The 13,670-nt window shown below is 35.1% G+C and overlaps 1 protein-coding gene across 1 annotated transcript in view; it reads right to left on the minus strand.

Moving 5' to 3' along the window:
• celsr3 (cadherin, EGF LAG seven-pass G-type receptor 3) overlaps positions 1-13,670 on the minus strand; it is an 86,813-nt gene that overhangs the window by 2,772 nt on the left and 70,371 nt on the right. The window contains 10 exon segments of the mRNA XM_056463538.1: positions 1,175-2,042; positions 3,425-3,613; positions 3,748-3,921; positions 5,964-6,055; positions 7,985-8,082; positions 8,223-8,342; positions 8,459-8,585; positions 11,247-11,326; positions 11,453-11,565; positions 11,651-11,825. Of these exon segments, the coding sequence (XP_056319513.1) occupies positions 1,175-2,042; positions 3,425-3,613; positions 3,748-3,921; positions 5,964-6,055; positions 7,985-8,082; positions 8,223-8,342; positions 8,459-8,585; positions 11,247-11,326; positions 11,453-11,565; positions 11,651-11,825 (2,036 nt within the window).

Genomic DNA, 13,670 nt, shown 5'->3' on the forward strand with positions numbered 1-13,670 from the left:
AATTGTTGTATTTTAAATGTTTTATTCTGTTAGCAATTTTAAATAACCAATAAATATTTTCTATAAAATAAAAATTATATAAATAGATATACACAAATATCTGGTTGTTTAGATTAATACTTTATATATATTTTTTAGAAACTTTCATTTTACGTTTGTTTTTACAATTGCCTTGTTTGTCACTTCTAAAAAAAAACATTAAAAACTAAAAATATTAACATTTTTTAAACATAAAATATAAACATAAAACATAAAATATTAAAAACTGAAACAATAACAAATATTAATCTTTATATAAAATAAACAATAGTTATTTAAAAACACATATAATTTGAAATGTATATACAGTGCATCCGGAAAGTATTCATCGCGCTTCACTTTTTCCACATTTTTTAATGTTACAGCCTTGTTCCAAAATGGATTAAATTCATTTATTTCCTTAAAATTCTACACACAATACCCCATAAGGACAATGTGAAAATTGATTTTTTTAAATCGTTGCAAATTTATTCAAAATAAAAAACCTGAAAAATCACTTGTACATAAGTATTCACAGCCTTTGTCATGAAGCTCTAAATTGAGCTCAGGTACATTCTGTTTCCACTGATCATTCTTGAGATGTTTCAGCAGCTTAATTGTAGTTCACCTGTGGTAAATTCAGTTGATTGGACATGATTTAAAAAGGCATACACCAGTCTATATAAGGTCCCAGGGTTGACATTGCATGTCAAAGCACAAACCAAGCATGAAGACAAAGGAATTGTCTGTAGACCTCTGAAACAGTATTGTTTCGAGGCACAAGGCTAATTCAAATAAATGAATTGAATCCATTTTGGAATAAGGCTGTAGGATAAAGAAATGTGGAAAAAGTGAAGCGCTATAAATACTTTCCAGACGCTCTGTATCTATCTATCCCAAAATGCTAATATCAAACCTATCCATCCATTATAATCATGCTAAAATTACAATTGATCGAAATGGATTTTTGCTTATAGAAAGGAGGTTTGACATTGTAAACCCTCCTTTTGTGCATTATGGAAAAACTCATACATTTTTAATCCACAACAAACAATTGCAGAATTACAGAAACAATCATCTTTGGTGAGCACACAAAGATGACAGTCAAACAACAAGGAAGCGGACAATCAGTGACACAAAAGGGGGTGGGACTTACTCAGAGTCAGGTGACACTTCAGAGACGCTCTGAGAGGTTGCAGAGAGAGGAGGAGGCGGGGAAGGGGAGGGGCCAGAGGGGTTAGGGGGTGGGGTTAACACAGAGGAGCTGAAGGAGGCGAGTATAGAGGACAGGATATCCAGGTGTTCACTAGAGGGCGGTCGACTGGACGGGGCTCCGGGTGCAGCCGCAGATGACGATGGGTACCTACACGGGGGCGCAGAGTCTAGGCGCCCACGGCGAGAGGGCAGGGATTCGTGGGGTTCCTCTGTGATTGGTGGAGGGGGTGAGGAGGGCGGATGCGGGTCGGGGTGTGAGAGCTGGCGGGGCGGCAGGGTCCTCAGCCACTCTCTGCAGGGCTGCGCTCCACCATTAGACTCCAGCTGCTCACGAGACCGGCTGCTCATCAGAGCCCCTCCGAGGTGCTCCCGAGAAGCCTGCTGCCTTGTTAGGGTGTTAAGCTGCGATCTGGAGCCACTTAATGACCCCTCGGCCCCCATTAATCCTGCTAAACCACCCCTGCCCACCAGGTCTTCTCTGGATGCGTGGATGCTGTGAACAGAACCCAGCCTCTCTCTGGACCCACCCAGGTGTTCTGCACCGAGCTCGCGCCGACGAGGCAGCAGGTCCAGGTTGTCTCGGGAGCGCTGTCGTCTTGCTATTGAATCCAGGTGTTCCCGGGACGAGTATCGTGAAGCGGGTTGGGACAGTGAGCCAGTACCGGAGTACATGCGACCGTAGGAGGCAGCTGGAACTCCTCGGTGGCCTAGTGTGGAGGTCCTGTACCAGGACATCTCGCTGGGAGCACGACCCACAGCAGACAGACCCTGCAGAGCCGGAGGACAGCCCAGACGATTCTTTAGGATCCCTGAGGAACACATGCAAAGAGATTAATAGTTAAACAATTACAATTCTGGCTGATGGCAAAAAGCCGATGACAATTTTAATTATTCATAAAATCTAAATTATTTATTGAATTTGTTTCTAAAAAGTTTTTAAAAAATCTAATGAAAATATGAAATGTAGTTATGTGTAAATGAATAAAAAAATCCCCAATCTTGTAAAATACTGAAAGTTTAACAATTCAAGGTTTAAATATTTTTATGCAAGTTTATGCTAATAATGCTTATAAATGTTACTATAATTTCAAGATTAAGTGTTGCATGTAAAGATAAAAATATGGCAACAAGATAGCAGATTATAATAACAAAATAAATATAGCTAACACATGTTAGGAAAAAGGAATTACAAAGGAATGTTTTAAACATAGTTTTGTCTCTTTTACTTTTCATTAAACAATTGTATTTGTATTGCTTAAAGGTGATATTAACTGATCTTCTTCTCGAAGGTGATATGTTTTCCATACTAAAGAAGCATTTATGCAGAAGTAGATGAAGCTTGTCTAAAATTAACTTGATCTCTGCAGTGAAACTTCCTGTCAGCACAGAATTTGCAGTTGAGCTTTTTGACATTGTGCAGAGAATTAGTAGAAAAAGAGGATGTATGTATGGGTGCGGCCAATGGAGGACTGGAGAATGATTGACAAGTGACGAATTTCACTAAACTCCACCTGTTAATATCAGCTGCATATATAAGTTGAAGTCAGGAAATGAAGTCTGTAAATCGAATTATTTATTTGTATCCATAAATTGCTAATATGTTAAACCTTAAAGAAAATCCTCTCCTCACCTTTCTTATTGAACACGCACGGAATTGATTAAATGTTCTAACACAAATTTAAATAAATTAATAAAAATAGCTAAAAGTATATATTAAAATATTATTAATACTAATAATAATAATTGTGTGCTTTATCCTTTTTCTTATTATTTCTTTTTAGAAATAACTATATCATCTGTATCTACATCTTTTATTTTAGTACATCAAATGATTAATTATAAATAATAATATAGCTTGAAGTTAAATTTAAAGGTTAATTTTCTGTTATTTTAAACAGAAAAAACAAAATGAATGAGGGAATAGAACTTTTAATAATTTTTTCTTCTAGAAAACTAATATATAAATAGTTAATAAAACATAAATATTTTATCTAATAACAACCCAGATAATAGTGGTATATTCTTAAGAATATTTGCATGTTTATAAAGATTAATATAATAATAAGTAAGGCATTAAATACCAGGCATATCAAGTTTAAAATTTGAAGACTAAGCAAACACAATTAAGATATAAGAATTGATCAGTATTGTCTAATATTAAATAGCATTTTATATTCAAAGTGTGCCTCACCCTTGCGGTGTCTATGTGTGAGGCCGTTCTCATCTCCACTGGTCAGCGCTGCGTCTGGCTGGTTGTTATTCGCTGCGTCCTTGTTGTAGTCACCCCCGAGACGTCGCTCTGAGCCCCATTTCTGCAGAGAGTGCGCCTCGCACCCTTCCAGCGCTGGCCAATAGGAGAGCAGGTCATTGCCATCCAGATCTGACACATAAACAGTTCCATACACTAACAATTGGCCATCCCATCACTAACACAACTAACATCGAATCTGAGTCTCTGCACTCCTGCGGCTTCAGTAATATTAATAATACAGATGACTGCAGTAATATTAGTACCTTTTCCGCCATTGTGAGTGGCCTCTGTGAGTAGCCGTTCTCCATGGCCGGTGCGTTTGAAGCGTCGCTGGATTCGTCCACGCAGACGGACATTGTCCTCGCTTTCTGAGGATGGGATGGACAAACTCCTCTCCTCTTCCAGTGACAGGTCTGAATCTGAATCTGAGTCCTCACCTGATAGACGGTGCAAGATGACAACTCACCATTTCCGAGATCTGTCTAATCAACACTGTACTTTTACCAGTAACACATGAAAAATGAGCAGTTAAAGGGACAGTTCACCCAAAACTGAAAGTCTGCTGTTCATTTAATCACTTTTTTCTACAGTAGAAGTATAGAACGAAAATGTTTTAGCTGAAATTGTGGTCCTTAGTGATTCATAAAATGCAAATCTATGGGTACTGTCAATTTGGGAGTCAAAGAAACACATTAAGGCAGAGCAAAATGAACACACACAATTCAAGATGATGTACTTGCTGTAGGTCTTATGAAGGAAAACAGCAGCAAAGTAAGAAACTGGACAAATTATTAGCTTTATTAATGAAATTTTAAATATGTGCTGTATAAAATCATTTTTATAAATCATTTCTTATAACTATTTTTTTTGTCTTTGATATGATAGGTATAGACAGATAATACATAATATTTTAGCTTATAATATACAGCTTAAAGTGCAATTTAAAGGGTAATTAAAATTGGTTAATTAGGTAAACTACACAAGTTTGGTTAATTAGGAAAGTCACTGGAATGAGTGTGTATGGATGTTTACCAGTGATGGGTTGCAGTTGGAAGGGCATCCACTGCATAAAAAATATGCTGGATAAGTTGGCGGCTCATTCCGCTGTGGCGACCCCAGATTAATAAAGGTAATAAGCCGAAAAGAAAATGAATAAAATCTTAAGGGGGCTAAAAATATTGACTAAAAATTATTGTAAACATTTTACAACTGCTTTTATTCCAGCCAGATTAATTCAAATAAGACAGGGGTCTCAAACTCAATTTGGTGGGGGACCATTTCAGAGACTAGGGGTCAGTACCGTGCAGAGCCTTTCCAATGTGTATGTCGCGAGAAAAACCACAAACTGTCTGGGCCGGCAGTTTAAGACCCCTGAAATAAGACTTTCTTATATAATATAATAGGAGATACTGTGAAAATGTGAAATATCTGGAAAAGAATTTCCTTCATCTAAACCTCATTGTGGAACAGAAAGCTTGAGTTCTAGACTGTTGTGAACACACTCAGGACAGTTTGCTGAGGCACTGTATTAAAGCTATTAATGTAGTAAAATCTGTTAAGGGTTTTTTGCACACACCGATCAGTTGGCTTCATGTTTTGTCTGGAATTAATTTTGTTTTGTCTGTATATGTTTTTGTTTCTAACTTTTTAAACTTTTTGAATGGCCCAAGAATAATTCAATTAAAATTGATCAAATGTGTATATAGCAAATTCAGGGTGTCTGTGGGGTCTTAAAAAGTATTAAAAGTTGATAAATCAATTATGAGAAAATTGAGGCCCTTAAAAAAATATTAAAAGTATTAATCACTTTTTTACAAAGTATTATATTTGTTCAAGCGTTGTCCAAAGTGTTTGACTCCAAAAAAGCATAAATATATTTATTTTCCTCCTAATTTTAACAACAGCGTGCTCGATCCACACTATTGGTTCGGGTCAGGGCGTGTCCGCCCAAGCTCCTCTACCTGGGTGATGTCACGTAATTTGCGGCAAACGCGGGAATGTGATGTGACGCTCTCCACATGTAGCGAAATCATAGAGCGAAACAGACGCCGAAATGGGAAAATGTGAGTTTGCATACTCCTGATTGGAGAAAGACGAGTTTAAACAGGGGACTGAAACCTGTCGCTGAAAACAACCACGTAATTTATTCTTTCAATCTTTGTTTCTTCCGAGCTTATCCAAGTTCTGTTGCATGGTTGTGCTCCATTGATTTATTTAACTACAACTGTTTATTAACAACTGTTTATTAAGTTAAAGGTTTGATACTGATTAGAACTTGAAGTGGCGATGAGCTCTTAAAATATTCTGAGAAGGTCTTTAAAAGTCTTAAAAAGGTATTGAAATTACAGTTAGGATTCCTGCATACACCCTGAAATTATTCAAATAACAGCAATGTTAATTTTTGTGTGAACTGTCACCGTAAGGTGTGTGTTTGTGTGTGAATACGTACATGCATGCAGGTTATTGTGTGCTAGTGTACCTCCGTTGCGGTGAAACATTGCCACGTCCAGGTCAGTGGCGCCAGTGTGAGCAAGAGTGTGTTCTAGAGTCTGCCGTGCCAAGAGATTTTCCCTGAGGGAACAGAAATAACACATCAGCTTTCAAGACTTCAGCTTTTGTTACACACTGATCAAGACACATGGCTCATAGACTAGATGTGCTATTTTGGTGTCCACACTGTAAAAACTATGCTGCCATTTTGGTGTCCACGTTATATTTCTGTTGCATCCATTGTAATGAGCATTCAAGTAAGTAAGTAAGTCACAATTTTGATTTGGTAAGCCATAATGTTTACTTTTTAAGTCATAATTATGACTTTAGTAAGTTTACAGGTTTTTTTTTGTAATTATTTCATCACATGTGGATAGGGTTGGTAAGATGTTTTTGAAAGAAATTTCTTCTGTTCACCAAATCTGCATTTTCTGAATATGAAATACAGTAAAAAGTGTAATATTGTGAAATAAAACAACTATTTCTACCACTGTTATTTTAATACATTTTAATATAAAAATTATTTATATCTGGATTTCATATGTTAATTTGGTGCTCAACAAATTTATTAATCCTGTGAAAATTGTGATTTGAATATTTTTGTACATGTTTAAATACAATTTTCAATTTTTGTAACATTACTATTAGGGGTATAGGGATCACAACCCACAGTTCGAACACACAGTGACCCATGGATTAATAACTTTTTTTCTTCAATTCATAGGTTAATCCAACATTTACAACAATTGCAGATAGATCGCCTCCCGTGTCGTTCAAATCACGTGTATCAAAGCAATTTGGCTTCCCTGTAAAATATAATAATGACGAAATAAAGTTGTGGTGGGACCTACCTAAATACTTTCTTAGGTTATTAATTAAAGGTGTTTTCTGTAACTGTTTGCTTAGTCTGCATTAATGTATTCGGTTTAAAGCTGCACAATTAAACATTAAAAGATCATGATCTCGATTCAAACCCGCACAAGATGAATTATAAATGATAATGATTTGCATATGTTTATTAATCCTTCAAAGCGCTGCATTCAAATCTGCGATTGATCGAGAGAGATTCAGTTTTTATACTTTTTCAGTTACACACAATTAAATTACACAGAAGTACTGGGAGAACAGTTTATAGCTCAGATATAAACACGGATGTTTATGGTAAAGATTAAAATTACTGTTTAATGAAACTTGATGCTGGTGAATGTTGTAGCAATTACATTATGTAACCAATGGGTAGCGACAAACAACCATCAAAATAATGTCACTGAATAGGTTTTCAAAAATGATACACCGATAATGAAACGTGAAGATTTAAATGTGAAATGTTGAATCATTAATTGAAAATGAATATGTTATGTTGTACAAGATGGTTTCTATATTTAGCATTATCAGCAACAATAGCAAAGATATTTTTTGTATTGAATATTTTCCCTTTTTTTATTTGGTTCTTTATTTTTATTTTTATTAAAATGACAGGTTCAATGTTCTGTTTGTTAAAACCAATGTTTTTTGCAGTAATATTTTTGTATAAATAGAAAGCAAATGACATTTGTCTCTTCCCTTTTTTGCTGATCTGAAAAATGGTCCAATCCGTGACTCAAAAACTGCAGTGTGATCCGAACCGTGAGATTTGTGATCCGTTACACCACTAATTTCTATTATGATCATCATCATCACTTCCTTTGCCCAAATTAATGTATTCTTGCTGAATAAAGGCATTATATTCTAAAAATATTCCTTTATTATTGATTTAAAAAACTCATATGTATCACATGAACTAACAATTAATTTTTATTATATCTGTTTATGATTTAACACCAACTTATGAAATCATAAAAGCTGTACAAAATGTTCTTAATTAACCCAAATTCATTAAGTCATGTTGACAAGTACACCGTCATTTAAAGTATTACCAAATAGAATCTCTTGTATACCAAATTTCCTGTTTGTTTAAAAAAAAAAAAGTATTTATTTTGAGGAATGAATTATTTTACAGAGGTGACAGACCTGGCACTGCTGACTGAAGAGATGGTTGATGTTCCCAGTGTGATGCGGTGTAATCCGCTCTGCTCCAGCAGGGAGGCGCTGTTGTACGGGTTTTGGCCCTGAACACATACAGTACAATACAACAGGTTACAAATCCACATGCTTATTTTCACTCCGTGAGCTCAAATACAGGTTTGTGCTAAAGATGTGCATGTGTAACTGTGCACAGGGGTTGATAAGTGTGTTTGTGTCCACTAACAGTAATCTGTGGAGGTCTGGGCGGTTCTTCACCGGGGCTTTTCTTGCCCAGACAGGCGAGTTTCCAGGCCTCCTGGACCTCTGAGTTCAGGACAGTAAAAACCAACAGCACAGCCAAACCCTGAGACAGGAGACGAGGAGAATAACATTACAGGTTTACAGTGTTAAAAATATAAGTATATAGACACACGCACGCACGCACGCAAGCACACACACAACCCAGAGATCCACACTTACTTGTATGCAGCAGAGGATAATGAACAAGTAGTGGAAGGCCAGGACACTGTTATTAACAGCCATCAGACCAAACAGCCAAACACATGTACTCAACAATAAGAGGAAGAAGGCACTGCGGATAGTAGAACTGACAGAGGGAAAGAGAGAAACAGAATTTTAAAAAATGTACAAAGAATAAAGGGATGAAAACAAGTTTCATTCATGAATTGTCAATAGAAACACATATCTATGCAACAATACAGTATTACGAACTAATACTAAATCAGTTATGTTCATTAAAATGACATAATTTTTATTAGTTGAATACAATATAATGATGGTTTTCTATAAATTTGGAAAAGAAAAGTATTAATTCCAAACATGTCTAATAAAATTTCTTCCACATTTCAAATAAGAAACATTGTCATTAAAATGACAACTGGGGTCAGTTCTTCGTACGTGGATTACTCAATAAGCTGGATTTGGTTTTTGACGATTTGACAAGATTCAGGATTGTTTCGTTCTTCAAAACTCATCCGAGACTTGTTGTCATAGCATCAGTTCTGGTAGCTCAAACCTGCTGGGGAGCAGGCTCATTTGATATAAACAGGATTAGATCAGGTCATTTCAAGCAAAGGTAATATTGAAAGTATGAACCAAATGCTGATATTTTCTTACAGTAGTAATATACAGTACACTTGGGGAAATAGTAAAACAGTTTTAAAAAATACAAATAAAAATATTTATATAGTTTCAGTTTAAGTTTAAAGTTTATAAAAATATATAAATAAAACGTATGCAATCTGCACTCTGAAATAAAAGTACAAAAACTGTCACGGGGTGTTCTCTCCCCAAGGGGTTCAAAGAGAATGGACTATATGGACTTTTTATATACAAATGCATACTATTTTAAGGTACCAGCTTTAGTAAAATTTATGTATGATAATAGACATGCACAATATTCAGCTAATATGACGGTGATTTGATGTTTCACAAAAGTTGCTGACACCTTTACCAATATCAAAATGCTTTTTTGATGCAAAATTAATTTACACAGCCAGTTTTTCTTTACGCCGCTTAAGAAACTTGAATAGGCCTACTATAATGAAGAAAATTCTCTCTAAAAGTAAAACTAAATTAATTGCTAAACACTCTTGACACATGAGAGTGTAAAGCCTGCAATCCAGTACAAAAGTGGAAGTTATTGTGTATCATATTTAACAAATTACTACCAATTTGATGTAATTTTGCTCACATGGATATTTGAATGTTAATCAGATGATGCCATTACGCCGCTGTGCCGTCTGCCAATTGTTGCAATGCTGATCATTATTTTGAGGATTGAGATCTGTCCTTCACAACACACGCAGTGATCTTAGACATTTTAATCTGATTCGCGAGCTTGTTTTAAGAACCAAATTAGCCAGAGATTAGTTATCAATATTAAAAGATCCAGGATCTGTAAAATCATCTTGGATCATTTAACCGAGATATGAAAAATGGAGCCCTGGTCAAAAAAACAAATGTTTTAATTTGTTGTGATTGAAAATCAAGGTTATTCCATCAAATATTGATTTCCCAAATCTTCTGAAGTTAAAATGTTGGTATTGTGTTGTCTAAAAATGAATGTAAAATATGTACACATAATATGGCAGCATATTATGTGTATAATAATATGGCATATTTATTTTATACAAAAAAAAACAACAAATTAAATGATAACAATTAAATTTTAAGCATCTACAGTATGTTAGGCATTATGTTTTAACTATCAAATATTTTGAAAATGTGAAATTTTTCAAAAGAAGTTATTTTTCTATCAAATTATGTTAGATAAAACTGAGAATAAAAATATCTGATTTACTCAAAGATACGACAAAAAGACTTAAAACAGCATAATTAGTTGACAAAACATAGTAGTCCTTTTAATTCCCTTTATGCAAGAATTTGTGTTTTGTTTAATAATAATAATAATAATAATAATAGTAATAATAATAATAATAATAATGAGGTTGTAATTCATTGTTTAGATGGAAATTTCACACCACAGAGGGTTGAATATGGTAGAAGTCATCAGCAGTTTACAGAATTAAACTAATTAAACACATTTATTCACAATTTGAGCACAATTAATCTTGGCATTGTCATCCTGGAATATGGCCATTGGATACAAAATTGATGGCTGTTTAAGAAATAAAAAGCTGTACACTGCATCATTTAGTGCTTAGAAGAATTGTTGGCAAACATAAGAGCAAACTAATAAATATATTAATCACCGCAATAAAGATCCAATCACAGACTCCTAAATATTTCCATACTTAAATCCAAACAGAGATGTTTCTTTGGCCAGGCAGTCTATAAAATCTTTTGTTTTGTTTTGCTTGGCTGAAGCATGAAGAAGAAAAAGGTTCCTTCCTCTCAAACTGGATAATTAAAGGGAGCATTCACCGAAAAAGAAAATTCTGCCATCATTTCTCTTCTTACATTTGTTTCAGTCGAACACAAAATAAAGAATGATTGAAAAAAACAGCCAATTTTTTTTGTTTCCACTATGGATGTCAACAGCTGCTGGTTTCCAACATTCTTCATTTTGTGTTTGACAGGAACAAGTGGAAAAGGAGAAATGATGGCAGAAATTTCATCTTAAGGTGAACAATCCCTATAATGATTATGTTTTGTATTCAATAGAAGAAAGACATTTATAAAAGTTTAGAACCACTAGAGTGTATGTAAATGATGAGGAAAGTTAATATTTGGGTGAACTATTCCTTAATATTGCTGATGATAAGGTTCATGATGTTGTACTCACATGACGGGCAGCTTCTTGATCTCCTTCTGAGTGGGATTACATGTCATACGCAAAACCATTAAAAACATCCCACCATTCATCTGTAAAACACAAATTCAAATAATCATGATTATTTCCAAACCACATCCATCCAAAACACAAAGAGTGAATCACAAAGACACTTAAAGCTTAAAAATAACACATAAACACTCTGAGAAGCCCAGTACCAGTATGACGACGCTAACTGGTCCCGCAAAACTCCACATGAGCTTATCGTACATGGATATCCAGCAGAAATCTGGGTTACCGTAGCCCTCCGGATCCAACCCGACTGCTAGCCCTTCAACATACACACATATCATTGAGCACATCTGAGTGAAACCCTAAATATCTCTGTTTGTGTGTGCATGTGTGAGAGAGAGTACCGGTAATAATGGCAGGAACTCCCCAGCCAATAGCATAGTAGAATCTCATGGCCCCATAGTTGATGTTTCTCGCTTCTGTTTGCATGCGGTAAATATGCAGAGCTTCCACAAACAGCCACGCAAACGCCGACATGAAGAAGTAATGGAGCAAAATGGCAACCACCGTGCACAGAAACTGCACCAATCAGAGAAAACAATCAGAAAATTAGAAAAAAGAGAACTAAATAACAAACAAACAAACAAACAAAAAAATCATAACAGGGAAAATAAGTATTGCACATGTCACCATTTTTCTCAGAAAACATATTTCTAAAGGTGCCGTTGACTTGAAATTTTACCTGATGTTGATAACGAAGAAATCCATATATGCAAAGAAAACAAATCTAATTAGTTTACAAATTAAGTTATGTGTAATAAAATGAAATGACACAGGGAAAAAGTATTGAACACATAAAGAAAGGAAGGTGTAGAAAGGCATGGAAAGCCCAGACAGCAACTGAAATCTCTTAGTAGTTATTCAACAACCCTCTGCCTTTCGTCATTGTAAATGAATATTAACTGCTTTAGTACAACATCTACATTATCAGGAGGATGAAGATGAAACCAGAGTGGATATTTCAGCAAGACAATGATCCAAAACACAGCCAAGTTGTAATACATGTTATAATAGTATATAGTATTTTCTTCCAGTGTTGTCTGTTAAAGAAAGACTAATAAAGCTTTTATGTAAAAAGCTACTTTGCCAAAAATGATTGAATTCTGACACATAAATTCATCATTTTTTATTCATGATTTTTAATGCTGTCATTAAAATAATTTTAAATACTGTCATGAAAGCCATACAAACTAGATAAAGTAGTTTTTGTTGTGGGGTATACTCATTTTTGTATCACTCTAATTTGAGTAAAGCTAATTTGTTAACCTTACTTTCATGTTATAAGTGAAAAAGATATTTTAGACACCAGATATAGTTAACTTAGTCTTGCTATATGCTATATGGCGAATAAATCCCGCCTTCTAGTACAGTAGCCAATCATCGATCGCTATAGACTGACAATACTAGGCTTGGGCCAGACGTCAGTTTCTGCAGATTTTGTTTGATTCAAACATTTAGAAATGAAACTAAAGAGACAGTTGTTGTTTAATTGTATTGGTGATTCCTAATATGAAATTTAAATGTAAGCTTGGCAAGCAGTTTTGGAGAATTTGATGTTTCCCCATTCAGACAGAATGCCCGAGCATACTGCCTGAAAGATGTTTCAAAGATGTGAAATGACTTGCCTTAAAGGGACTTTGGTGTAATGCTCACTATGTCAGAGTTTATTCAGCAAATATGTTTCCGTCTCCCATTATTTGCATTAACCATTTCTCGCACTAGTCCAAAACCACCTCAAAGGAGCAAAAAAATTATTCAAATTTTGGCAGTTCCTTTGATTTACTTCAAAATGCGCATTAGCACAGGGTGATGAATACCTAGCTCTTACTGTCTAATTATACACTGAAGTAATGAGTAATATTAATAAACATAATTAATATAGACGCATGAATAAATTTGATTTTGCTAAATGTTATCATACATGTTTTTACACAATTTATTATACTAAGGATACTGTGAAATTATGTGACGCACAATATTAATTAATCCTAGCTTATCCCAACGTGGTTCAACTAAATGTTTAATTGCCTCTCTCATGTTAAAAATTTGTATTTAATGTGATTGTGAACAACAACTCTTTTGACAGCTCTGCGGTGTAGGAAACAAAGCATGCAAAATACATGAACCACATGTTTATGTAAAAGCATGTATCCACACACCAGCTATTGGTGGAGTGGACAGACAGTGATAGAGCCAGTTTGGTGGATGGGGATGATTGGGAGGCCATGATTGGTAATGGCCGATGGAGGGAATTTGGCCAGGACACCAGGGTTATGGTGACCCCTTCACTTTACTGGGGCATTAGGACTCACACAGACTGCAGGTTGAGAGCCCCCTGCTGGCCTCTCTAACACCACTTTCAAC

The sequence above is a fragment of the Danio aesculapii genome, chromosome 8 (assembly GCF_903798145.1).
Source record: "Danio aesculapii chromosome 8, fDanAes4.1, whole genome shotgun sequence".
Lineage (NCBI taxonomy): Eukaryota > Metazoa > Chordata > Actinopteri > Cypriniformes > Danionidae > Danio > Danio aesculapii.